Genomic DNA, 27986 nt, shown 5'->3' with positions numbered 1-27986 from the left:
CTTGACCATTATTAAAGCTTTTTTGTATGGGAGCTATAATAAAGAGACACACGACAAAGTTTGTTACACATTTAATAGTAGCCAAACAAACTGGATAAAGCCATAAAGTTCTTAAAATAACTCCAGCACAGAGAAAGCAACAACGACCTAGTATTTAGCGTAACTCCATCAGCTGTTCACTGTAAACACATCGCTGCAGCTGGCTGATATTTCCCAGCTATAAATGTAATGCCGACATACGATCTCAGACAGACATTGGCGAGGCTTGTATGGATAACAAACAGGATAAAACCATCAAGTTCTTAAAATAACTCCAGCACTGAGAAAGCAACACAAAAATAAAATGTTATTAAAACATTTCCAGCGACGAGAACAGCAGGACTCACGTCTGTGTCACCCGAATGTCGGAGGAACGTGATGTTTAGCGAGCTTAATTACCTGCTGTAATCAGCTGTTCCGCTTGTTTTGGAGAGGAGGAGACCGACTTCGGCTCTGTGTAAAAACTTAAAACAACAACTTAGGACCCAGTATTTAGCGTAAACACACCGCTGCACGACGTGCAGTCGTAGAGAAACAGCTGACATTCTCCAGTTAAAGCCAGTAGCCTCTACTCGCCCATTCAGAATTTCACTGCAAGGCAAGCCCCACCCCCCCAAAGTACCGGTACTTTCGGAAAGTACTACCCACCGAGCAGGGACTTTTTGGGGGGTAAAATAAAGACCCCAGAACTACATTTAGACCTTGGTCCCTCCAGTGGAAAAACAGTGAGTTCCTCTAAAGGTTCCTAGTTCTGGCGTATAGTTCCTTTGGTCGAAACGCAGCTTTTGTTACCACATACGCCATTTGCAGACAGTCTCCTTTGCAAGTTCTGAGAGAACATACTGAATCATCTGCCTGTGATTGAAGCACTCTCACCTGGACAGGGCTTTCCCTGACAACTACGTGTCTCTGTGTCTGATCCTGCACAGTGACGCCCTCCATTGGCAGGTAGAGGATTGTTACAATGTCTCAACCTCTTCTGGGACCCGACAGCACAGGACACACTGCAGGGACCCCACTCTGCCCACTCTGAGTAGCCCCCATGAACTGGAAAACAAATGAATGCACATTAACACAACATGTCTTTAGCCATTTGGTCAATTTAGATGATTATTTTGCTTTCTTCTTTCTACACTGAGTAGGACACAGAAAAGGAAGAATACTTTTTTTGTCTGTCATAGTGAAAAAGTTCCCTTTGCAGTTAAAGAAATAATGCAATCTTGAAGATGTTGTTCATTTGAACTACATTTGTTAAACGTTAAAATTGAAGTTGACTCAAAAATATGTCAAGCTCACCTTTTACAGTAAGAGTGACCCTGACTAGCACTGATCCTAGCAAATTTCTGGCCACACATTCATATTCAGCTGTGTCCTCCTTTTGAACACTGCTGATCCTGAGGGAACTGTTGGACAGGGTGGAGAAGCGGCTGTTGCCCAGCAGGGGGCGGCCCTGGCGGGACCACTCTATTGTGGGGGTAGGCTCACCCTGTGCCTGACAGTTGATCATAACTGTGGTGCCAGCATCCACCACAGTGTCCACTGGCTCCACTATGATGGTTGGTGCACCTGGAAGAAGGCCAGATCCAAGTGATCTTTAAAGGAGACTGACTTCACACATCAAAACTGATAGACATGGGGAGCACAAAGAAAATAACCCCTGATAATTGTTTTAGGTCTAATACTAAATCACTGGAGTACTCTTTCAGGTTATAATAACTTTCACATTTTGTTCTTGTAGCAAATGCAAGTTTAATGGAAAACACATGTAGGACTGACACAGAGAAGGTAGACACTTACTCTGCAGGGTAAGCGTGACACTCCTTTCCACCACCCCAGCATCATTTGTTGCCACACACATGTAGTTGCCTGAATCTTCACTCTGTATAACATTTAATGAAAATAAAGTTTGTTATCATACTAAGAAATAACTTCCAAGATGTATATAAACTTTATAAATGAAAATACTTTCAAGACATGGTATCTTTCTTAGACTATTGAGCCACCAGTGCTCTTTTATCAACATTATTATTATTATTATTATTATAATATCAACAGAGTATTATACACAAGAGTTCTCAGTCTCATGTGTTTTCCTACCACTGTGCCATAGATGGCTAGAGAGCCGTTGTCCAGCTGACGGATGCGGTTGCTGATCTGGATGTTTATTCCATTCTTGCTCCACCGGATGGAGGGCAGTGGGTCTCCCCGAACCTCACAATTCAAGATGGCATTACCACCCAGAGGCTCAATACGGTTGGAGTGAACATCCCCATCAATGATAGGAGGCTCTGGAGTAAGCCAGCAGAACTTGCTTAGACATTATGGACACATCACTTAGGGTTGTGTTGTGAGTTACATGTTAATACGAACATTAAGTAGTTTCACATGGTTTTACCTTTGACATAGACAAAGCCCAGTGACTTGATGGTTCCTACGTTGTTTTCTGCCACGCATGTGTAGGTGCCAGAGTTGTCTTTGCTCACACGCTCTATCACCAGCTCACTGTGGCCGTTCATATGATCATAGTGAACTAAAGCAATAACAAATAGCAGTAAAAGAGTAGTTTAATTCTTATATATGACACAGCTGTAAAGCTGCTCTGATGGATTTTGGGGGATATTTGATTTTATAACTCAATCTCACTATGTACCTGGGATATTGTTGTTGTTGAAGGCCCATGTGATTCTAGGTGGGGGGATGCCACTGACTCCACAGGCCAGCAGGAGGCGCTCTCCTTTGTTGAGGGCCACATCTCTGAGAAGCTCAGTGAAGACAGGTTGAGTATGAACAGACAGGGACACTGTCCGACTGTCCTGTCCTACTGCATTTGTGGCAACACAGGTATACCTGCCTGCATCATCAGGCTAATACGAGGGAGGGGAAGAGAGTGAGAGCATACATAAAAAAATCTTTTGATGCATCATTTTGAAGCACACAAGCTTAGCGCATGCCACACAGCACACATTACTGGTAGTAGAACACTTAACAATCTGGATGGAACCATCCCCACCTAATGACTACAAGGAAATTTCACTGTCCACCAATCAGACATTAAAGGTTCAGTGTGTAATATTTTATATTATATTATTTTATATTAGGATTCACTGACAGAAATGCAATATAATATCCACAACTATGTTTTCGGTGGTGTATAAAGACCTTACATAATGAACCATTATGTTTTTATTACCTTAGAATGAGCAATTTTTATCTACATAACTGCGGGCACCCCCTCCTATGGACATCGCAGTATTTTGTCGTCATGTTTTTACAATAGCCGACAACGGACAAACAGTGCTTCATCAGATTGTAATTTAATGTAGTTTTTCTACAGCGCTCTGTTATCGCTTTGCAAGGTGGACAGAAATGTGCCATTACCTTCCTGAGACAAACCGCTGATGAATATTATTGGAAATAAAACGGTAACAGCATGGAAGCTCAGATCAGCAGCTTAACTTCTGTTGAATACTGCCCTGGTGGAAAACATGTATTTATTTACTGCTAAAAGTGACACATAACATGACCATGTGCCTATCAAATGACCAATAATGAATACTTTCCGAATTTGCATTAAAAAAAACTTGTTTTTTTATAGTGCTTAGCCACTGTGCACACAAATGTGTAATTTGTACTTTCACATGCTAAATGCTCATTTAAAACATTGCACCGTTTTACCACAATCTGTTGTATTTTAAAAAATTTAAACATTTTTTGGTAAGATTGCTTATCTAACAAATTTAACAAAGCGAGAGGAGCCTTGATCCTCACCTGACAATGCATTTGTAAATTTCATGTATTATGTGGTTTATAATGGACTGTGGTGCAGAAACAGTGAGGCTTACATTTTCCTGTTATCTGTCAGTGGCCATACTTGATGCACTAGATGTGACAGTGTTTCTGAGATGTGAGATGTCATTTTCTTTGGTATTTCAGTCCAGATGTGCCAACCCTCCCAAGTTGTAAAATACTGTATTACAGGAGTATGAGACATCATGTAGCACTTCATTTCTTGATGTGGCTGTTGTTTATTAATGAACAATTAACAATAATAAATAATATAATAATAATAATAATAATAATAAATAAAAAACAAACATATGTTTTTACTGAATAATTAAGTATATATAACTTCTTAATATATCTATCTAAAGAAATCTCTCTGCTATCTCACAGAGGACATCTTTTGTCCTGTCTCAGGCACCGTAGCGATACAACTTGCTTGGATAGGGGAGGGGGGGGTGCAATTTGCAACTCTCAACACTAGATATCACTAAAACTTACACAATGTACCTTTAACAAAAAGAAAGATGTGTTGTTTTTCTTTGTTTCTCTTACCTGAGCCATGTCTATTACCAGCTCTCCAGATGGCAGAATTGTGTACTCCCCTGTGCTTTCAATGAGGGGATTACCGTCCATCTCCCAGGACAAAGTGGGCTGAGGGACCCCTTCCGCTACACACACTAGCTGAGCCTGACTGTTTTCCACCACTGCTACCTCCTGCTCACCAGCACGAATGGAAGGTGGGACTGCAAAGGCAGGAGGTATCATTTGTCACTATTGCAATCATTCTAAAAGCATTAGTCTAGTTTTGTTTTTATAAAATATACAATATAGTAATATAGTATAGTAATATACAGTCCCTAATGCCCTGTACACTACAGTTTACATTTCAAGGCAAATTCGCTAGACCGCTTTATGGCACAAAAGGGAAAATGTTGTACACCACAAAATGGAGAAGGCATCCTTCTTTTAGCTTTCTTGCAATCACAGATTGCAGATAGGGCCAAGTAGCAATCTTACCTTTGCAATAAGAAATGTTAGTTCAGGTTTTATGTGAAATGTGGTTTTTAGATATCAATGTATCACATTCAGTTAAATTCTGTATTCAACCAAAAACAGCAACCATCAACATAAATCTATTGTTAGAGTGTCATACTTATCTAATGTACTACGGAGACACAACATAAAGGACAACCAAAAGCAAAATTTTATGCAAACTATGTGTAACATCACAAACATAGTGATGTGGTTTAAAATACTGCATTGACTGTAACTTACTCTGTACAGTGAGTCTCATCTCGAGGCTGACAGTGCCCGCTGCATTGGCAGCAGTGCAAGTGTATCGTCCAGTATCACTTGGCTGGATGAAGGCGATCTGCAGGGATCCTGAACTGAGCACCCGCTGGCGTACAGATTCAGTCAGCGGCTGCCCGTCTTTATGCCATGTGACAGAGGGGGGAGGGGAGCCGTCAGCTTGGCACTGCAGTGTCACAGAGGAGTCCACAGGTGCCTGGTACTTTTGAGTCTCTGAGCTGATCACTGGAGGAACTGCAGGACACGTAAAAAAGAAATCTTATTGACATCATTAGCAAAATAAGTGTGACTGAAGAGGGTGCATGTTGGAACTTTTAACCTTACCTATTAGGATAAGGGGAATATTTTAGACTAATTAGACAGTCAACTCTACCAGAGATTTGTGTACTACATTTGATGTTTAAACACAATTTAAAAAAAAAACAATTCTATGGAAGTAGCATTTAATACAGGATTACTGTATCAGAATACAATCAACTGAAAGGCGTTCTTCTTACATCCCTGTACACAACTACTGAATATTACATAATGCATCTGTTAATGTTACCATTACCCGAGTGTGTTCCCTACCTTGCACTCTGAGTTTGGTCTTTCCCAGCGCAGTACCTGCAGGGTTTTGAGCCACACATATGTATGTTCCAGAGTCTGACACAGAGGCCTTAGAGATCTGCAGACTTCCATTAGGCAGCACTGTGAAACTTCCACCTGGCATGAAGCAAGAGACATGATGTTATGACTGATTATGATTACTGAAACACACACAAACACACACACACACACACACACACACACACACACACACACACACACACACACACACACAAACATAAAGACAGGATTAATTACTTGTGGTGGGTATATTACACACACACACACACACACACACACACACAGACAGGATTAATTACTTGTGGTGGGTATATTGATGCCCTCCTTCTGCCAGGTGATGGTGGGTCTGGGCAAGCCTGTGGCCCTGCAGGGCAGAGTGACATGGTTATTCAGGATCACATCCAGGGTGGACGGATGAGGCTGGATCACTGGGAGCTCTGAGGGGAGGGATGAGAAAAGAGTGATGTTCAGAAACATCTAAAAAAAAACATTATCAGAGAAAAATTATAAAATGGTTGTAATGGATTCATTTTCAATTCAATTCAATTCAAATCATGGCATCTCTATGTGGAGCAGAAACAGGTATGTTCAGCTGAGAGACCTATGGGTGAATGACGAAAACTAGAACCTAACCTGCATGACTGAACTCAGCAATATTGCAGGCTACATTCATCAAATATATTTGATTGTACGCAAAGATTCTTTTAATTAAATGCTAAACCAAATGAATGGACATGAGTTTGTCAATCAGAATCCTAACTATGATATGAAAAGCATCTAAGCTATGAATAATGAATGGTTTTGGCTTGTTGCACTCTCCACAGCTTCCAAACAACAGTCAGTTGTTTCTCAGGATGTTCTTACCCTGCACTGTGAGCTGCACGTGGCGATGGGTGGAGCCTGCAGCATTCTTGGCTGTGCACATGTAGCGTCCTGCATGACTGAGCTCAGCTGAGGTGATTTCTACTGGACCTAAGCACAGATCATCACACACCAAGTCAACATAATGAATCAATCTTACTAGCGACCACAATTGTTAAGTAAAACATATTCTCTATATTTACATACAAAAGTAACCTACCACATTTATCACTTAGTATAATCTTAAGTGCAGTATTACATTATACGCACTGGTAGCGTTTCTTTAAATTTAGCAAGACCACTTGACAGAATTAACTGAATATAATAGCATTATTACTAATAAAAGAGTGTGTGATTAAAAGAATATGCTAGTAATTCAAGTATTGTTTGTGGTAGTTTGGATAGTTGTACCAAATAAAAGTTGTGTAGTTCTGGATGCTGTTTGCATTCACATGATTCTGACCTGTGGGCAGGATGATGTATCCCTGTCCCTCTTTGGGAAGCTTCATGCCATCTTTGCTCCAGAGAATTGTGGGCTCTGGGACGCCTGATGCAGTACAGGCAATGACCACAGGGGACAGTCTGGTAACAACTAGCTCTGTAGGTTCATCCGCTATAGATGGAGGAACTAGGGGGACATATGTTAGAACATGTAAAGAAAATCTGATCTTGCTGTTGATATATGATCTGTTTAGAAATGAAATATTAAAACAGAATGATCAATATCACAGCATTTGTTAACTGTTTGCTGTGTTACTCACCATGGACAATGAGGTTGATGGCCCTGGAGTCTTCCCCTGCCTCATTAGAGATCACACATTCATACACTGCTGTGTCTTCCACTGTGGGTGCTATAACTACCAGGGAACCTGATGATAGTAATCTGGAAATAACAAAAGCGTTAGTTGAACAGTGTCACTATAATGTCCACCCTACAGAAATGGTTAAAAGTTAACGAATCACTCAAGCACTAAGGCTATGAATTTGAGTTTGGTCAAAGTAGAGTGATTTTAAAATGTCTCTTAAATTCCGGTTTTGTCTTTTTTAAATTTATCTTTAATTAGAAAGAAGAGAGGGGGAAAACTTCTGTTGAAAGATCAACCTGTACATATTCTGGTTCTGGTCAGTATTGATGGCTCCCCCATTTTTCATCCAGCTAACGGTGGGTTTGGGTATACCGGTGGCCTCGCAAGACAGGGTGGTCTGAACGTTGACTGTAACTGTCACATTGGTGCGGCCGTCAGCAATGGATGGAGGGACTGAAAGATCAAGGATCATAAAATTACTAGGTAACTGTGGGTGATTGAGACAAATTGACAGGACAGTATTCATGTGTTTTGTATGCACATATCTACCACCCACCATAGACTTGCAGATCCACTCTCCTGTGTTGGGTCCCAGCTTGATTTGTTGCCATACACAGGTAGCGACCAGTGTCGGCCACCTGAGCAGAATGGATGTGTAATGACCCATCCTTTGCAAATGTGTACCTGCACGCATTTGTACAAACTGGTTAAGGTATAGCATCAACGAATTGCCATAAATTGACTATTCAACTAAACTATTCAAATCTCCTTCTATTCAAGTATGCAGATTTAATATCCTGGAAATCATTAATACATTACATTCATTACATTGAACTGTAGATGCAATTGCTGTATCATAATGAAAATAATACTAATTGACATGTGGATTTACCTGGGATTGTTTCCTGACAATATGGCACCATGTTTCCTCCAGGTTATGCGAGGCAGTGGCACTCCACTTACAATACACTCAAGCACTGCTGGCTTGTTGATGTTCACTGACACTGTCTGGGAACCTTCCTTGATAATTGGGGCCACTGAGGGGAACAGGAGACAGATAAAAAGTTTTTTTTAACTCGTTTCCAGCTGGGTAATGAATTCAGCTCAATTACTAATTACAGAGGGAATTGGGAAAAGACTGTAACCTTACCAGTGACAGCCAGGTTAAACTGTCGTGTGGTCTTGCCAGCAATGTTGCTGGCTACACAGGTATACTGAGCTCTGTCGCTGAGCTCCGCCATGTTGATCTGTAAGTAGCGGCCACTGGACAGAATACGCACACGGGCAGAACCCTACACAGAAATGAAAATTACTTTTTAAGTACATTTTAAGAAAAGTCTTAGCACTGTGTGGATAGTTGTTTGTCTGTTTGATTTCTGACCTGAATTGTTTGGCCATCTTTGAGCCAAGTCAGAGATGGTGGTGGAACAGCATCGGACTTGCACTCCAGGGTCACCTGTCTGTTCTGCAGCACTGACACGTCCTGAGGTGTACTCTCTCCAGCAATGTTAGGGGGAACTGTTGCAGGAAAACCAGAAGGAGACCGGCACTGATATGGATTTTATAGCCCAATCTCATCTCGCATTATAATGTATCTGGAACAGCCTGCCCGACGAAATCAGGGAGGCTGAGTCAGTGATTTTAAGTCCCTTCTTAAAACATACTTTTATAGGATATCCTTTCCTGATTTTATTTTATTTTATTCTATTTTTTTTCCATCTATTTATATTAACTTTTAACATGTATATTAATGTTTTCTTGCTTTTATGGTGTATTTTTTTAATGTGTTTTATTGCCTTTGCACTTGTTAAAGCACTTTTTTGAAAAGTGCTCTATAAATGAAGATTATTATATTATTATTATTATTGTCTAGAAAATCATGACAGAACAAATAGTAGAAAAAAAGATTTATTAACTAAGTACAGATTGACTGAATCATCCTTTTTTGTACATTTAATATAACTTCCCATCAAGCTAGATTGTTTCACAATACAGTGCACACTGCAGTGTGTGTGTCTGTATTACTCACCATGCACTCGAACCAGGAACTCCTTGTCATCATCTCCTGCTGGACTGTTGGCTAAGCAGCTGTATCTGCCTGTGTCCTCCAACTGAGTAAGTGAAAAAAGGTTTAACCAAGTATGAAAACTATGGAAAAAGACCAAATCATTGCAATTATCATATGCATAAGTTATCATATTTAATGAAAGTATGTTTTTAATGTTTTTATACAAAACAGAAAATGATTAAACTAAATTAATTAATATATGAGACATGATTTCAGTGAACAATCCCTAGTCACTGACCTGTGCAGAGGCCGCACGGAGTACCTCTCCTCCCCGGAGGAGGCGCAGGCTGTCTGTCTGTGGGAGTGGGCGTCCATCTTTTAGCCAGGTCAAAGAGGGTGTGGGGATACCTGTGGCCTCGCACTTAAGCTCCAGGACATTATTAACCACAACAGATACTTCTGCTGGTACACCAGAGCCTTTGATGCGTGGAGGATCTGACAAAGAAAATGTAAACCAAACAAAATGTATTTTCTCATGCATGAAACATAAGCTGGAGAAAAAAAGTGCTATAATCTGCTTTTACTCACCCAGCACTTTCAGGTTGAAGTGGCGGCTAGCTTGACCAGCTGTATTGTTAGCCATGCAGGTGTAGCGTCCTGTATCATTGACCTGGGCCTGTCTGATTTGCACAGTGGTATTCAGGTTTAGGAATTGGAGGTGGGGGTCAGGAATTAAAGTCACCCCTTCTTTGAGCCAGGACACAGTGGGGGTCGGGGTCCCATCAGCAATACACAGCAGAGAAGCCAAGTTTCCTCTAACTACAGTCACATCTTCTGTGCTCCCTGCTCCATCCAGACCAGGAGGGACTGTGGAGGAATAAAAATACAGTTGATTATTATTTATTGCGGAACAAGACCCTTAGAATGGTGTTTGGTGATTTATTCCTCAGATTTTACAAGCCAGTAATGTTTTCAGACTCACCATGCACCTGAAGGTTATAATGTCTGTTGTCCACTCCTGCTCTGTTTGATGCGACGCATGTATAGGTGCCACTGTCGGACACCTGGGTTCGTGTAATCCTGACAGTTGCAAAAGGTAAAATACATAAACAGCCTTTTACATTGTAACTCTAAAATAATAAACCATTTTTGGTTTTCCAACAAATATTAATATTTGTTAATATTATTAGACTAACCCATTACAATGAAACTGTTTTAGTCAGTATGAACTTCCATACTGATTTAAATATAGTAGGAAGATTTTAAATAGAGAATTCAATTCAATTCAACAAGTACTAAACATGTGAAAACACAAGATTTCTTTGCAAATTTTACAGATAAAGGATTACCCTAATATAATACACTGTTTATTTATTTATTTTATTTATTTATTATTTTTGTATAGCACCAATTCATAACTTCATAAGAAGTTATTTCACTGCACTTTTCATAGAACATACAAAAGATGCACAAGAAGTTGTTCTTGATGCAGCACCACGTGTTACAAACTCTTTCTGAGCCCTGTCCACTGACCTACCGGAGCATCTGTCCAGCAGAAAGAAGTCGTATGTAGGAAGACACTGGCAGAGGTAGGCCATTTCTCAGCCAGTTGAGCTGGGGTGGGGGAGAGCCTGTAGCAACACACTCAATGTTGACAGAACTGTCCAGAACTGCAGTCAGCTGCTCAACTGTCTCGCTGTTGCCGTCTATCAGAGGAGGCACTGAAAAATCAAAATCACAAGCAAACTCAGTGGCATAAAAACCCATGCTAATATCAAGGACAAGTCACTCAAACTCTTTGTACTAGACGACACATGTAGTATGTATTTGAAAAAAAGAAGAAGAATTAAACCCACCATATACATTCAAATTGAATATCCTGTCCTCTTCTCCCGCAGCGTTGGTAGCCACACAGGTGTACTTGCCACTATCAGTGGTGTGTGCTTCAGTCACAGTGAGTGTGCTGCGATCTGGACTGATCCTGATCACAAAGGCATCATCGTTATCAATATAAAACATCACTTATCACTGGATTGGTCTGACGTAAAATCCCCAATTTCCATTTTGTTCTTTACCATTTAAGGTATTACCTGAGCTCCTTGTTCCTCGTGTTGCTGATGACTTTCCCATCCTTTAACCACTGGATGGTTGGAGTCGGGGTTCCCTGGGCTTGGCAGACCAGCTGAATGCTTTCATTCAGCAGGACTCCCATTTCACTGGGCAGCTCTGATCCAGTTATACTGGGAGGGACTAAGAGAAAATTACTGGTTTTAGCACAATCCTATGAATACCATGAGAAACCATGAATTGGAAAATAATTTATCTGTATGATAACACATGTTGACACATAAAGCCTGACAAAAACATTTCATAATATACTATGGGTCTTCCCTGGAAAAAATAAGCTTTTGCATTTCTTAATTTGAAAATGATTTCTAACTTTTTTACAGTGACTCTGTATGTACCTTGTATGGTGAGGTGGTAGCTCTTGCGTGCCTTGCCCTCCACATTGGAAGCGACACACGTGTAAGTGCCACTGTCAGAACGCTGTGACCGTGCAATCTGCAGCTTGCTTCCTCCTGAGAAGATGTGCATCTCCAGAGAATCTGAGTTCTCTAAAGAAACATGAAGTTCATATGTCTGATATGAAATGACATTGTTGTTTGTTTTTTATCCTGTGTAAACTTATTGAGAAACAACAGGTACTTTGTTAAATGTAAGATACTGATAAATTGTGATATAATCACCTTTCCCAAGAGGAGATGCAAACAGATAACAAAACAGTATTTTGTGGTTTGTGTGATTAACAAAAAACTTTCAGTACAGCTCACTTAAACTTAAACACAGGCGTACCTATGGGTCGTCCATTCTTCAACCAAGTGAGGCTGGGAGGAGGGATTCCAGTAGCATCACAGGCAAAGGTGGCTGGGTTACTGATGGTTTCCACCACACTCTCCTCTGCTGGGCCATCAATACTGGGAGGGACTGAAGAGGGAGAGAGATTATTTTTAAGTGTTAAGCTTTGTTTGAAACAGAGTTTTTCATTTATTATAAAATATAATGTGCTACCATAGATATTCAAGTGGAAGTTCTTGTCCACTTGTCCAGCAACATTGGTGACCTTGCAAACATATTGTCCAGTATCAGACACCTGAAGAACAGAGGAGACATATAAGGAAGATGTAAAAAAAAAAAAAAGAAAAGAAAAAGAAAAAAAGACAAACCCCACCCCCACAGTAAAATGTTGCAAAAGTTGAGAGGGCATTCCTATTGAAGCCCATAATGATGTTAAATGATGTTTTGACCCATCAGTATACTGGGCCCGATAAAAGCGATGTAATTATCAAGCCCCAACCTAACTTATCTTTAAGCTGCCTTTAAATCCTACACTCACCCAAGCAAAGAGCAAATACTTGGTGGCTTGAGCCAGTCTTATATTTACAGTGTTTCTGTTCAGGTTAAACTACAGTGGCTGGCCCAGCTGGCTTGATAGGCAACATCATCTGAATGCCATTATGGTTAAGACAAGAGTGGCTCCTACAAAAACTCAAATTTTCATAAAAAAAATAGCAGTATGTGACAGTAATGGCCACCCTGGTTGACTTGGCATGCTATCGCTGAGAGAAAGAAAAAGAACAGACAACATGACATTCATTCATCTCTTACCTCTGAGCCTTTGATCTCAAGCATCTGTCCCTCTGCCAGGATGCGCAGGTTGGCTGATTCTGTCACCACCCTGCCGTTCTTGTACCAGGTGATGGTGGGAGGAGGCACAGCGTTGGACTCACACTCCAGAGTAACTGATTTACCAACAAGCACATTCACCACCACAGGAGAGTCCCCACTACTGTCCCGGATGCTTGGAGGAACTGAAAGGCAGAGGAGAGAGGAAAACATTTACTCATGTACAGCTAGAGGCCAAAGTGAGGCGCTCAGTGTGCAGTACACATTGTGGATGTGTACTGACCGAGAACGGTGAGGTAGATGTGCTTGTAAGCCTCGCCTGCGGCATTCATGGCGACACAGCTGTACTTTCCTCCATCAGATACTTTTGCTTTTAGAATCTGTAGCGTACGACCACCTAAAGGCAAAAAAGGACATACAACTTGTTTTTGGTTATTTTTATGGCACTCTCATATCCAGATAATTATTATTCTCATTATTCTTTTAACGAAAAATGGCTTCAGTTGTCACCGACTTTTTAATGTTCAATCTATTCAATGTGACCCTGTAGATAATTCCAAGTTCGCAGTACCTGGCATGATGAGTGCATTGGTGTTGGCTTGAATGGGCCCCCTGTCATTTAGCCAGCTCAAGGTGGGAGGTGGGAAGCCAGTAGCTTCACAAGTGAGAGACACAAAGTTGTTCACCACTACAGTCACAGCCTCTGGACTCATGCCCATAATGGTGGGAGGCACTGAAAGGAAAAAAGATAAGAAACATTCAGTATAGTAGTAAGTAGTATTATTTTTTATCTTAGAGAGCAGAATTAAAAAATAGATTTAACACTTCAATGATTTGCCAGCCTTTAATAGTGCTTCTACTTATGTAGGAAGTACTGCTAAGATACATTGCTAAATATAGATGTATCTTATCTTTTCATCCAGTTCATCTTTTCACAAAACGATTAAATAAGGCAATTTAGAATGTAGGAACTACATACATACAATTTCCTGACTCACCATGAACATTAAGGTTAAAGGATTTTTCTGCACTTCCAGCCACATTGTCAGCCACACACACATAACGCCCTGTGTCAGACACCTGAGCAGTCAACACCTGATGGTTAAGAAATATGGAGAAATAAAGAATCCAGTAAGAACACAGATCTACTGTACATACATGTACTATATTAAAGTGACAGAGCACTTCTTTTTAATGTGACTTATATTACCAATGTATATGTGTGTCTGATTTATTAAGTAACACACAAGTCACTATAAATTTCCAGCTATACATGTTTGTTGTATCTGTATGATGACTGAAGACTTTCTGTGGTATATTAGAGCAACTTTAACCTGGAATGGATTTAAATGCAAAAATGAGCTATGGTAATGAAGACACATTGACAACAACTATCTGTGCTTCCTGGTTGTTACCTGAAGAGTTCGGCCATTGGACATGATTCTATGTAGCCCATCGGAGCTGACTGGCTGACTGTCCTTAAACCAGGTGATCTTGGGGGCAGGGTTTCCATCCACGTGACACTCCAGCTGGGTAGTTTTGTTGACTAAGACTGTGACCTCATCAGGTAAATCGCTGTCTGTTCCCCGGATGACTGGGGGCACTGTTGCAGGGTGGAAATACAGAATGAGAAACTGTTCTCTTTGTTAAACTGACTGATACCTATGCCACAAAGAAATGTGTTTTTACTTACATAATACTCTAACATCATACTGAATGGAGTCTTCTCCTGCTTCATTGACAGCCACACATGTGAACCTGCCTGAGTCTTCAGCCTGGGCTCTGGGAATCTGTAACACTCGCCCACCTGAAAATAAAACTCATTAGTAGGATAGTAGGAACTCATTCTCTGCCTGGCTCCCTCTCTTTCTTTGTATCTCACCTGGCAAGATCAAAACTTTGTCACTGGAAGTCAGCAGTTGTCCATCTTTGTACCAGGTGAGTGTTGGAGGGGGGACAGCATTGGTCTCACAGTACAAAGAGATGGGATTGTTGAGTATCACATCTCGAACATCCCCTCCAAAGCCTGGGGAAGACGTGGCACCACCAACTCCACCAGGCCTGCTGAAATTAGGTGGAACTAAATAGGGGGAAAAAAGAGAGGAAAAATGTTTAAACCCTTCTTTGAGCATTTTTGGAAACTTTATTTCCAAAAACGTGGTTAGAAACACAATCAAGGCTATGGCTCTGATTTTATGTCAAAGGACGCTGATTCTAAAATGAATGGTATTATTAAAATAAATAATAGAAGCACAAATTATTATTGCAGTTTTCTATATGCAGTTTTAGTGTTCCAATAAAAACACAGAGACAACAGCACAAGAAAACTCTACGAGCCCATGAAATGCACAAAAAGTCTCAGTTAACACAGCGGCATCAGTCAACCCAGTTCACCTTGTATATTTACATCAAAGTCCTTCTCATCCTCTCCAGCTATATTAGTGGCTACACAAGTGTAGCGGCCAGTGTCTGACACCTGAGCATGCTTGATCTGAACGATACGTCCATTGGCTGTAATGGACACATGGTCATCTGCCTGCAGTATCTGTGGAGGAAAAAAGGGCATGAGAGAGGAGAATCAGAGTAGTAGCTTTCACAGGTACACACACACACACATATATGAATAATGAAATCTAAAGTAATGTATTGCACACTTTTTATTTATATACACAAAAGTGCAATAACATGTGGTTTGTATATAAATATTTCTTGTAAATCTGTAATCAAATCAAATATAAAACCAAACCTATTTGCCAGTGCCAGGACATTACCTTTTATCTAGCTTGTTAAAACTAGTTACCATCAGAGTCCAGAGCCATGATCATAACATCATAACAGGCACCATCTGAGCAACAGGTTAACATATATAAATCTGTTTTCTTTCTGAACAGGTATCAGCAGAAACATTTTTCTTTTATCATGGAGCAGCATAAACTATTAGAGTGAGGTGAAGTGGTCTCCTGCTGTTTACTCACGGAGTGCTTGTCTCCTTGTCTGATCACTGGAGCCCAGAGCAACCCCGTGGGGTCAAGCGACTACTTTATGATTTGTGAATGTTCCTAAGACTGACATCTTCCCCAATACTAACCAGCATGCATGTGTGTAGCTATCCACTTCGCAATTTTTTCGCTTGTCTTGCTTTTGTTTATCTACTTCTCCCACACTCTGCATCCAGAGTAGTCTGCCGAGAATCAAATCAGATTTCTACCTGTCCATCCTTGTACCACAGTAGTGCTGGTGTAGGAAAGGCCTGAGCAGCACACTCTAGGGTCAGTGTACTGTTGACCTTGATCTTAACCTCTTTGGGGGCCAGTCCTTCCCCTGGGATATCATTCTTATTGATCTGAGGGGGAACTGGAGTCAAGAAAAATGTTTTAGATTACACTGACATACAGTATATTTATATGATCATCATTTGTCAAGAATTTACATATCGTACATTAACAAGTTAAAATAATGTTAAAAATGTGATAACTGATAATGTCTGGCAGCAATTTTAGTAATATTTACTTGGTCATGTAATCCTATGCAATAGACTGTACTTTTTTTCTGTTTAAGTAATGAAAGATACAGCATGTTTTCAAAGATGCAGGAATCTCACCATAAACCTTGACCTCATAGTGCTTCAGTGTCTCTCCAGCCTCATTAGTGGCCACACAGGTATATCTCCCAGAATCCTCTTCTTTAGCATTGAGAATCTGCAGAGTTCGCCCACCTGTGAGCAGGGTGAAGCGTGGGTGATGAATGACAAAATACGTACTATACTACTGTATTCAATTCAGTTTGACTCTGTTATCATGTACATGTGATCTCAAACCTGGAAGGACCCGGACATTGCGACTGGACTCAAATGGAGTGCCGTCCTTGAGCCAGGTGATGAGAGCAGCAGGGTAGGATTGGACTTCACACAACAAAGAGGTTGGGCTGCTCAGAGTTACTGTCACCTCCTCCGCAGAACCATCAGGACCTGAACCAGCAATGGTGGGAGAAACTGCCAAACAGAGGAAGGAACAGCAGAGCAAACAATTCAAGAATATTACTTAAATTCATCTCAAATATTTTGATTAATTCTAGAAATGATCCTCAACTGATTAAAAAGAGATATGTTTGTACCCAGGACATTGAGGTTGAAATGCCGGCTGCGATCCCCTGCACTGTTAGATGCCAGGCAGCTGTACCTGCCAGTATCTACCACCTGGGCCCCAGAGATTTGGAGGAAACGGCCGTGAGACAAAACTTGGTTGCGTCTGTCAGGCACCAACAGCTGTCCATCCTTCAGCCATTTAATCTCTGGTACAGGGTTACCTGGGAAATTATTAGGTGAGGTTAACAAAGTGGTAATATATATACATTACTGTATTTCTAATGTCATTTACATCAAGGATTGATCAAGATCATTTTTGATTCGCAGAACAAATGATTTAGATGTATTAAATTATATAAATTACCTGACACTTCACATGTGAGAGTAATGTTGTGTTTCTCCTTCACTTTAGTATCCAACACAGTTCCCTCGTCCACAATGCTTGGTGGAACTGTCAAAATAGACTGAAAATCAATTACAAGGTTCTCACTGTCTCCCCATTTATTAAAAAGCTTTAAGAGTAAGATTCATGTTCATCAAATTTCTTCAAGTTGATATTAAATGAAATCAAATGACTTATAAATAAACAAACAAACAAACTCCTAACATAGACTAATAGTATTTTAATCTGTACAATGAAGTTGATGCAGACATTTCATTCAATATGATGCCATCTAACAAAATACTAAATTACAACATTAATTATATCTTTACCCAGGACGTCGAGATCAAAGTTCTTCTTTTCCTCTCCAGCACTGTTAGACACGATACAGGTGTACCTCCCGGCGTCCTCTACTGCAGCATGCATCAGACGCAGGCTTCGGCCCCCTAGAGATTAATCGGGCCAATTATTATCATTTATCTATTGTCGTCATGGAATGTTTTCAAAGGCTATGTCAGCATAAACCTGCCATTTTTCAAAAAACCAAAACATCCCCAGGACGTGTAAACAATATTTCAAGCCTGTTGAAAGTAAATCCTTCCTATTTGCAAAAAGAATTTAGACTCTGAGGCTTACAGCTGTTAAAACATTTACAAACCACTTTAATGACATTCAAGACTGATTGCTTCTGTCTTTAAAATCATCCTTGTCTTAACAGGGTTCACGAGAATCTCCTCAGAAAAAAAATGGCATTTATTGGGTTCTCAAATAATTCCCATTATCCTGAGTTCATGCACAAAATGTAGTCAAAAACCAAAGGGGCCAACTTGACTGAGCGTGGTACTTTTAGTTCTGTACAAGCAATGTAGGTTGTGTGCTTAACTTCAGGAGGATGGTTTAATTTGGAAGCACCCAATAAATCTTGTTAAATGTTAAACACAATTCAAAGCAATTGCTCCTGATTGTCTTCTTTCACAAATCTCTGTCTGTTGAGTTTGGCCCCAGTTGCAATTATCCTATTACATATTATTACTGGTGATGTATTGCAACTGTTTGACCTTTGAAACCCACCTGGGAAGCAAAATAGTTCAACTCGTTTGAAGATTTAGACTATAATACATAAATTCTTGGTTTTCCTTGAGTCTGTTCCTTCATGACAGGACACTAAACTAAGATCTTTAAAGATACCTGACATGACACACAACATTTAACAATTAAGTTTGAAATATTGCACATTTTATTAATTGTGTAACTTGGGTTTATCAAAAGAACACCTTCCCCACAACATCAGAGAAACCCCAGAAAGTCAAACAGGAACTCACCCGAGAGGACGCGCACTGAGCTGGAAGCTTTGATTGGCCGACCATCCTTCAGCCAGGTGATGGCAGGAAGAGGGATGCCAGAAGCTTCGCAGCTCAGAGCAACTGGGTTCTTCACTACAACACTCACATTTTCTGGCAACTTTACCTGACCAATTATACTAGGTGGGACTGAACAAGAGGAGATGGAATGAGGGAAAGGGAAAGAAAGTAAATGTGAGACCTTGAGATGGACTGTAACTCTCCAAACTGAATATTGGTGATAACAATAAAAAAGATTAAAGAAAAAAACAACTTAAAACCCAGTTGATGATTCATACCATGTACACTGATGTCATGCTTGCTGTCAGCCTGTCCTGCCACATTAACTGCGATACAGGTGTAGCGTCCCGTGTCTGACACCTTAGCATCTTTAATCTGCAACAGCCTCCCCTCGTTCATGATCTTGGCACCATGCTGGCCTGTGATAGGCCGTCCATCTTTCAGCCATGTCACCGCTGGTCGTGGTACGCCCTCTGCAGCACACTGTAGGGTCACATCGCCTCCTTTTGTCACTGCGACGTCATCTGTGTCACCCTCGCTGTGTCTGATGGAAGGGCGGACTGAAGTGAGAAAAGCAAGTGAGTTGGTGCACATGCTCCCTCAAGAGATTCTAAACACATCCAAAGTATATTAAGTATATATTAGTACCACATGATTTCATACTGTACTTCATACTCGTTCTGTCTTTCTCTCCTTCTTGCTTCTCCCTCTATCTCCCCTCCCTGCAGGTTGTAACAGTGGGCACACCTGAACAGTGCCGCCTGAGCCCTGCATTTCCTTCCAGTTTCTGCTGGATTGTTATGTTGAGCACCGTAGGGCTCAAGTCAGCATTCAGCTGAGTTCAGTGTTGCTATCAGTACCTGTTCTTGTTTTCTGTCACTACCTGCTTGCTAACTGTGTGTCTGGGTGCTTCTAAAGTCTCTTATTTGTCATTTCCTTGCTCTTTGATCCTTGCTAGAACCGGAAGTTATTCTGCTCTTATTTGCGCTCTGAGGAGTGAGGAAACGACAAATAATAGATTTGAGAAGCACCCCTTGTGTCTCTCCATGCATCCCTGGTGGGCGGGACTTAGACACAAGGAAAAAACGCAAGTGAGGGAAATGTGAATGCAATTAAGAGACTTGAAAAGCACCCTCTGTCTCCTGCTCTCTCAGCCTGTAAGTCACTGTGCCTGAACAGCCTGTTACCAGTCAGTGTTTCTGGAGCCACATGGCCTGTTCTCCACGCCATTGCCTGCCTGCCATGCCATTCACACCAGAGGATTCCCCCTTGCCCAAACATCTAGTCAATCAAAATGTATTTGATCACTAGATGTCAAGGATATGTTGGCAGACACGTACCATATACCTGCAGGCTGTACTCCTTGGAAGTGGTCCCAGCTGTGCTGGAGGCTGTGCAGGTGTAGGAGGCTGAGTCTGTCCTCTCAGCGCTGGAGATCTGTAGCTGTCGACCTCCTGACAAAACTCTGAGCCGTTGGTCTGTCTTGACCTCAGAACCTGGGACACACACAGACCACAGGTTAGGTTTGCTGTTGTAACATGTCACGTGTCTCTCTGTCTCATACATACACTTACCGTCCTTCCTCCAGGTAAGGCTGGGGGGCGGTATGCCACTGGACTCACACACCAGAGTGATTAGACTTCCTTCAATCACAGTCAAAGGAGAAACCTCCTCTGATCCGCGTATACTGGGAGAAACTGTAATAATAACAGGACACCAAAAGAAGGCGCTCAAATCTCATTCAACCTACATGGTAGTTAGTTTAACTGAGGTTAAAGGTGAGTCTAGCAAAACTGAACAGAGCAAAAACACTGCTTTGACATCTCTTTTTTTGTGAAAATGTGAAAGGATGTTTCGTATCAACACTTCACATCAATATAAAAACTACACCAACGAACTACGGAACCTAAACATAGAATAGAAGATAGGATAGAAGATAGGATAGAAGATATTCTTGATCTGGTAAAAACAAACAAATGGAGCCAAAAATTAAGACCAACTCACCCCAGACATTGAGGTTATAGTTCTTCTCTGTTTTGCCAGCAACATTGGTGGCTTCACAGGAATACCTGCCTGAATCCTGCACCTGGGCACTATTGACCTAACATTTAGATTCACAGAAAAATCATGAGACTTGTAGATAACAATACAATGACACATTGAACTATAAGGCAAATAAAACAAGTGAAAAAATGTGAATAGTAAATGAATAAAGGTTTTAATTAGCAGGCAATTTTGTAACAATTTTATAGTCTCTAACTCTAGCTGTACCTTGAGCACACTGCCATCCGCTGAGACAATCAGACCAGGCTTCCTGAAGAGCGGGCGGCCATCTTTGCGCCAGGAGAGGGTAGGTGGAGGGATTGCATCGCTCTGGCAGTGCAGCTCCACTGGACGACCAAGCATTACTGTGGCATTCACCTCCTCACCCATGATGTTAGGTGGCACTGTGACAGACATGAAGGCAAGCTACTGACAATGTTTCTCTGACAGATTCTATCAGCAAAAATCTTCTCTGAACAGAGGACCATGTACACAAAATAAGAATTGAAAGTTAGCCTGCTAAGCCATTTAAATGCTGTAAACTCTTCATATTACCTCATAAGAAAACAGAATAATTACTTCCTGAGATGCACAAGCTCTGTTAATCTGGGCATATGGTGCATTTTAAGTACTAATTCCATCTTGGGCTATGACATCACTATTAAACCAGTTGTTTGTGGTACCATTTGTTTTTGAGTATATTCATTTCCAAGAAGTTCATGAAACCTAATCTCCATGGAAATTGCTAACATGCGCACAGAGAAGCATAATGAATCAGGAGCACAGAAATTCCCACAACAATGTTTTTGTTCCCCTGTGATTGAGAAGTATTTGTCTGTGATCTGTCATCCAGGTCATAGTTATCCAAGGAAGGTTAAAATCAAGGGCAACTTGACTTGGTTGAATTAGTGCTGGACAGGATTACTGGGACCAAAACACACACCTCTGTGCCACAGAGAGGCAAACAGTGAAACAAAAGTTAAGTGACAACTTTGTTGCAACAACTCAGGTAGTCTCCACCCTATGTATGACAATGGCTCTATTCCAGCAGCAGATCGGAGTCCTTAAAAATAACATCTACTTGAAGTGGCAAGTTTTTTCACCAAGGTTTTCATGAGACATTCCCCCTTTTTTGGTGAATCTGGCCTGGTTTAGAAAATGACTAGTGGCCAATTTCCCCTGCATTATGGTTTTTGAACAGACTGAGCACAAGTAACTGGGGAAGGACAGAAACAGGCCCTCAGCTCAGCATTTGGCCAGACACAGGAAGCTGTTGAAGAATGGTAGTAATTACCACAACAAATCTGCCTCTATTTCTCTGGACAAGCTCTTTTTGATCTTTCTGAGGAAACGCATGTCATGGGGATGTTTGCATGTTTGCAGATGCCTGCATATGTTGAAACAGACATACAGGGACAGACACACACAAGCACAGACTTTACAATCCCCTATATGCTAATGTTTTTCAAATATTGTTTTAGTATTTTAATTTATGCTTCGTGCTGGATCTGGTGCTCGGTTGAAAGACATCCTACAGTACATAACCATTACTCAGTAAAACAAGAAGTGGAACAAGGAAAAGACATATAAGTAATGAACAGGAAGACTAAGGATAAGAACTGAACACAAGTACTGTTCTCTCAATAGTGCCTACCAACAACTTACCTAATTAAGCTTTTACAGCTACTTTTATACTAAAATTAATGTTCATTTCAAAGCACCACCCCCCAAAAAATACTTCTAAGGTCTTACTTTATTTGTAATATAGTGCATCTCTTATTATGTTTGGGTCATGATGATGATGAAAGTTATGTTGTGTTAAGCTGATAAAAGATTCAATCTCTGATACAAAAGTAAGTAAACGTAAACTTACTTTCATTGGTGATTTATGTGCCAATTTCTCAATTAATTGATTAATTATTTTGTCAGTAAAATGCCAGACCATAGTGAAAAATCCTGAAGTTGACATATTTAAATTGTTTTCTTTTTCTGTGACTAATAGTCCAAAACACAAAGATATTTAGTTTATTATCATACATGACAAAGGAAAGCTATAAATCGTAACATTTGAAAGGCTGGAATTAGAGAATTTCTGGCATTTTAGCAACAATAAGACTATGTTAACAATGTCACTTCCAAAAGTATATATGTATGTATATATACTACATGCATGTACTGTATATATACTACATGTATATAACAACAACTGACAAATGGTGATTTACTCACCATAAACTCTCAGGTCGTACTCTCTATGTTGTTCTCCTCCGGCGTTGACAGCCACACAGGTGTACCTGCCTGTATCACTAACCAGTGCACTGTTCAGAGACAGCACCCTGCCACCAGACAATACCTAAGCATACACAAATCAAAAAAACATAATAAATATAATAATAATACCAAATAATACAATGTCTCTATGACACTTGTACAATTAACCTCCATAAGACATTATGTCACATTTTGCCTCATTACAAACCAATATAATAAGTTTGGAATAATGTTTGTACATTCACTGTGTTGTTTTTGGGCTTAAGCATCTCAAATTTGAATGGCAGGAAAATGTCATTACTTGATTGAAACATGAATTGATTAATTTATTTAAGTTGATTTATGGGCACCTGTATGCCATGTGATACACTTGCCACTGGGCTGCCATCTTTGAGCCATGTGAGGCTGGGCAGAGGAACTCCCGTGGCCTCACACTCCAGCCTGGCAGCTTTATTCACCACAACTGTTACTGTGCCACCTCGGCTGGAGATGACCGGAGGCACTGCAAGAAAAAACAAAATTAGCAAGAAATATAGCCGCAAGCGGCAATTCCCGGGTTCAAACCTTTTTTCGCAATATTGCCATCAAAATAATTTCACACATATGGTTCAACATTGTTATAAAACATATCCTGCAAGTTTTGTAACAAGTGGACAACCATTTTCTGATCTATAGCTTGATTTGTATCATTTCACGTCCAGTTACGATGCATTTATAGCGCCCCCTAGTGGTCGATTTGAATGAAACTTTCAGGGCATGTTTCAGTTACTTATAAGGACATATCCTGAGAGATTTGTGATGGTTGGAGAATGAATATGGGATTTATAGTGTAATTTGGGTAATGCTATGCACCTTTCTTGCACTTGTATCGCACCCTAGGGACGTATATACATCAAACTGTCCAGGTATATCTAGGTCACCTATCTGAACATAGCCTGTGAGTTTTGTGATGATTGGCCATACGGTTGCTGATTTGTGGTCATTTATGTCCAGAGCCACGCCCCTGTCAAAGTTCATTGGTCCATATCTTGAAAAGTAATTAAGATATTGACATGCTTTATACAACTTTTAATAGGCTTGATCCAATGATGATTCACTGAAAATTTGGTGGCAATCGGCCACTACGGTCTAGGAGGAGATGTCAAAAATGTGATTTTCAAAAAATTCAAAATGGCGGAAAAAACTCTTGGCGGACCTTAATAGTCCTTGAGGCTTTTTTGTAGAGCACAGTGAGTTTCATGTTTCTAGCTCATTCCAGCTCACAGGAATTTGAGCCGACGCAGCAGACAACAAATAAAAATAACTAAAACACACGCTTTTATCCAAAGCAACTTACAATCGTTAGACATGTCAGAGGTTGCACGCCTCTGGAGCAACCCCTAAGGGTCTTGCTCAGGGACACAATGGTGGATGGGTCACAGTGGGGGTTTGAACCCGGGTCTCTCACACCAAAGGTATAGTCTTAAGACCCTTATACACTCCTACGTAGCCATGCATTTATACTTGTGCGTAGGTGTGTCCGTCAGTCTGCAATTACACCCTCAAACGCTAGTCGGCAGTAGCGCTACAGCATCCACTGTGTTGACTTTTGCTGGCCGAGCAGGCTAACTTCCGGTTTAGCGCTCCGCTAACGTAAATGCGGGTAAAATTGTAAACGTGCGGCTGGTGTAGCCTTTTCAAATGTTACCGACCGAATGGATCAAATTCTGATAGCGAAACGAGTCATTTCGCTCGGGTTGCGATGGTCAAATATATTGATTCACTGTGTTACAGTCGCCGTTTTGGCAGCTAGTAAATGTTACTTCAAAGCACGGGGTACTTCCGGTCAGCTCGGAGGCATTGCGAGGCTACCCAGCCGACCAATCACAGAGCTTATGGTCCGCGTCAACTCGATGTGTAGTTACATCCATTGCGTCATCACCTCCCCCATTCTGAGGGACGGGGTGATATAGTCCATCCCTCAAAATTCCCATGATGCATGTCGGTGAGAAAATAGTTTATTTTGTTGGTAATTGTCATTCTTGTGGTGGTTTACTATTGAAACCAGGAGTGAAGTGCCTGTTTCATTTGATAACAACGCTGTTGAACAACAAACTAAACAGCTAAAACGTTATCCTGTGAAAGACTTAATTTTATGTAAACAATGATTACACTTAAAAAGACTAATAGCGTAGAGTTCTGAAAGTAACCACTGCACGTCAGTAAGTACTCCACCTTTTGCAAGCATGAAGTTCTAACAACAAACAGCTGTGTGAATTCAGAAGCTATAATATATTAATATTGTGAATCAAATCAATGTCTGGAGCATGAAGTGGTACTCTTAGGACTGTCTCTTTACCACTATGCTATTGGATCACACAGCTTTTTGAAGTATTGTTAATGGTAAAGTGCATCTGCCTTGAAAAATTCAGCTTTTCAGCTGGCATTTGGGCAATTCGAGTTACTGCTTGAGCAGCTGAACACAAAAATATAAAGCACAGGTCTTCACCACAATTGGGCAGAAAGAGAATGCAAGCTAAAGAACTAGAGGAGCAAAGAGGAAGACAGAAAACCATCTAAATTATTATGTACCTGGCTAAAGGTTAACTATCAATGCATCCATTTTTATCAAATGAAACAGGCACTTCACTCCTGGTTTCTAGAGTAAACCACCACAAGAATGACAATTACCAACATAAAACACTATTTTCTAAGGAGACATGTTTAACAAATACATAAATCACAAAGTATTTGTTTTGTATTTCGAACAAATAGGAGACTTATTAGCAAATTTTAGCAAAACTTTCTTCACTCCGCCCCCGCTAGGTTGGAACAGGAGTCCCATAGGAACACATTAATTTTAAAATGCATAAAAATATTACTATAAAATCAACCATAACAGATATCAGCAACACAGGTAATAGCACCCATCTCATGAAGAAGATGTACAATTTGAAGTTGAAACCAAGTTTGTAGGACAAACGGTACAGGAGAAGATAGATGCCAAAAAATGGAGGAATAAATAATAATAATAAAGAGCGAAGAGAACAAAAGTGTGAGAGCTGCATTTGAAAAAACTAACTAAAACACAAAAACAATAGGGTTCTACCACTACGCGGTATGAACCCTAATAACTAAAACACAAATATAGAAGGGTTCTACCGCTAAGCGGTATGAAGCCTAATAATAATAATAACTAGAACTGCAAGCAGTTATAAGTGGGATCCAAGCCTCCCGGCGCAAGCCGCCCCCCCTGGCCCCGTGGAGGGCGTGCTGCAGCTCGGGGGACCCGTGGAAAATAAATGAGCAGAGTTATAAATGAAAGGGGTTTGCGGTTACGGAGTTGTGAAATGACTGTATGTCTATGGGAGTGTTATTTGATTTCCAATTAATAGCGCCACCTAGAGGCTGATTGACGCAAAATTTTACAAAGCCCCTCAGGCGGGTGTGCCAGATAAGGTCCCCGAGTTTGGTGTAGATCGGCCATTGCAAACGTAAGATGTGACAGGACATCCTGTTTTTAGAGTTTGTGCTAAAATTAGTTGGCCTGTAATTCGGCCGTTTTTTGGCGGATCAAAATTCCCTCTATAAACTTTCTTCTGCTCGGTCCAGAGATCGTCCGTGCCAAGTTTGGTGGCGATCGGACTTGCGGCTTCAGGGGAGTTGATTAAAATAGGTTTTCCAGTTTTTGCGATTTATCGAAATGATAACGTCATCGTACAGAGCCGTGTCCTATACCATCGGAATCGGCAGCATCCCACAAACACGTAGATATAAGGTTTATGAATGTGCGATGTAGTAGTTATGAGGCAAAATGTTCTTTGGTTGAAAATCACATTGAAATGAATGGGGTATTTGAACTTCGATTATAGCGCCACGTTTAGGCCGAATTGCACCAAATTTTTCAGGTGTCATCAGGGCCCCATGGGGAACAACCGCCCCAAATTTGGTATGAATCAGACTCGTGGTTATGGAGATATAAAATGCATGTAAGTCAATGGGATTTTTTTTTGACGTCTTTAATCTGCAATAACAGCGCCACCTATGGGCATATTTGGGTGAACGAATGAAATAGCGCCACCTAGGGGCGAGTTGCACCAAATTTTGCAGGGGGGGGCGTCCCACATTAATGTTCCAAATTTGGTGTCGATCGGCCATTCCAAAGCGAAAGATATGATGTCATTTCCTGTTTTGTTAGCTTATAATTGCAACATTTTTAGTCGGATCAAAATTTCCTCTACAAACTTTCATCAACTTGGTCGAGAGATTATCCGTGCCTAGTTTGGTGCTGATGGGACTTGCGGGTTCGGAGAAGTTAATTAAAATAGTTTATTCAGTTTTCGCGATGTACCTATACCAGGAGATTCAGCTCGATCCCCTGAACGAGTGGATATAAGGTTTTTGATATCCACCTTCGTAGGCAGGAGTTCCAAGCCCAAACGCGTTGACCTTGCTTATAGCGCCCCCTAGAGGTAGAAGTGTGCGGATTTTTGCGCCTGAGGTACTCTTGGGGCTGTGAACCTAACCTGTGAGTTTCGCATCTGTAGCACTTACCGTCTAGGCTGTAGTATCAGTTTTATGCACAGAATCATAAAAAAAAAATAATAATCTTAGCGAAAACAATAGGGTTCCCAGCCGCTTCGCTGGTACAGCCCACTTGGTCTTGGACCCCTAATAAATACATGACATATAGTCATGCTGCTGGATTTTTAAGAAGTTGGATGAGGTGGATAACTGGATTTTAACCATGTGTCACTTAGTCATC

At 40.8% G+C, this 27986-nt stretch overlaps 1 protein-coding gene across 3 annotated transcripts in view; it reads right to left on the bottom strand.

Annotated features, from left to right (window-relative positions):
• Positions 1-27986, bottom strand: part of hmcn1 (hemicentin 1) — a 102169-nt gene that overhangs the window by 10266 nt on the left and 63917 nt on the right. For all 3 annotated transcript variants that reach the window (XM_038715368.1, XM_038715370.1, XM_038715371.1), the window contains exons 39-88: positions 23593-23744; positions 23201-23324; positions 21200-21375; positions 20933-21029; positions 20503-20625; positions 20269-20424; positions 19207-19488; positions 18890-19057; positions 17900-18013; positions 17550-17636; positions 17215-17406; positions 16919-17092; positions 16703-16816; positions 16310-16455; positions 15496-15646; positions 14984-15181; positions 14795-14908; positions 14517-14704; positions 14100-14196; positions 13673-13834; positions 13385-13498; positions 13084-13286; positions 12487-12568; positions 12271-12402; positions 11883-12032; positions 11508-11667; positions 11274-11398; positions 10955-11138; positions 10400-10497; positions 10006-10284; positions 9716-9912; positions 9439-9520; positions 8791-8927; positions 8560-8701; positions 8302-8446; positions 7966-8093; positions 7706-7862; positions 7365-7486; positions 7067-7231; positions 6607-6714; positions 6042-6179; positions 5704-5838; positions 5098-5367; positions 4375-4565; positions 2690-2903; positions 2435-2569; positions 2137-2327; positions 1837-1918; positions 1336-1605; positions 916-1086 (exon numbers count right to left, since the gene is read on the bottom strand). In XM_038715368.1, the coding sequence (XP_038571296.1) occupies positions 916-1086; positions 1336-1605; positions 1837-1918; positions 2137-2327; positions 2435-2569; positions 2690-2903; positions 4375-4565; positions 5098-5367; positions 5704-5838; positions 6042-6179; positions 6607-6714; positions 7067-7231; positions 7365-7486; positions 7706-7862; positions 7966-8093; positions 8302-8446; positions 8560-8701; positions 8791-8927; positions 9439-9520; positions 9716-9912; positions 10006-10284; positions 10400-10497; positions 10955-11138; positions 11274-11398; positions 11508-11667; positions 11883-12032; positions 12271-12402; positions 12487-12568; positions 13084-13286; positions 13385-13498; positions 13673-13834; positions 14100-14196; positions 14517-14704; positions 14795-14908; positions 14984-15181; positions 15496-15646; positions 16310-16455; positions 16703-16816; positions 16919-17092; positions 17215-17406; positions 17550-17636; positions 17900-18013; positions 18890-19057; positions 19207-19488; positions 20269-20424; positions 20503-20625; positions 20933-21029; positions 21200-21375; positions 23201-23324; positions 23593-23744 (7722 nt within the window). The remainder of the gene's footprint in view (positions 1-915; positions 1087-1335; positions 1606-1836; positions 1919-2136; positions 2328-2434; positions 2570-2689; positions 2904-4374; positions 4566-5097; positions 5368-5703; positions 5839-6041; positions 6180-6606; positions 6715-7066; positions 7232-7364; positions 7487-7705; positions 7863-7965; positions 8094-8301; positions 8447-8559; positions 8702-8790; positions 8928-9438; positions 9521-9715; positions 9913-10005; positions 10285-10399; positions 10498-10954; positions 11139-11273; positions 11399-11507; positions 11668-11882; positions 12033-12270; positions 12403-12486; positions 12569-13083; positions 13287-13384; positions 13499-13672; positions 13835-14099; positions 14197-14516; positions 14705-14794; positions 14909-14983; positions 15182-15495; positions 15647-16309; positions 16456-16702; positions 16817-16918; positions 17093-17214; positions 17407-17549; positions 17637-17899; positions 18014-18889; positions 19058-19206; positions 19489-20268; positions 20425-20502; positions 20626-20932; positions 21030-21199; positions 21376-23200; positions 23325-23592; positions 23745-27986) is intronic.

The sequence above is a fragment of the Micropterus salmoides genome, unplaced genomic scaffold (assembly GCF_014851395.1).
Source record: "Micropterus salmoides isolate LMB-PRFRI ecotype aquatic unplaced genomic scaffold, ASM1485139v1 Ms_hic_scaffold_13, whole genome shotgun sequence".
In the NCBI taxonomy this organism is placed as follows: Eukaryota; Metazoa; Chordata; class Actinopteri; order Centrarchiformes; family Centrarchidae; genus Micropterus; species Micropterus salmoides.
Note: the sequence above shows the minus strand (reverse complement) of the source record. Positions and strands in the feature narration are given on the sequence as shown.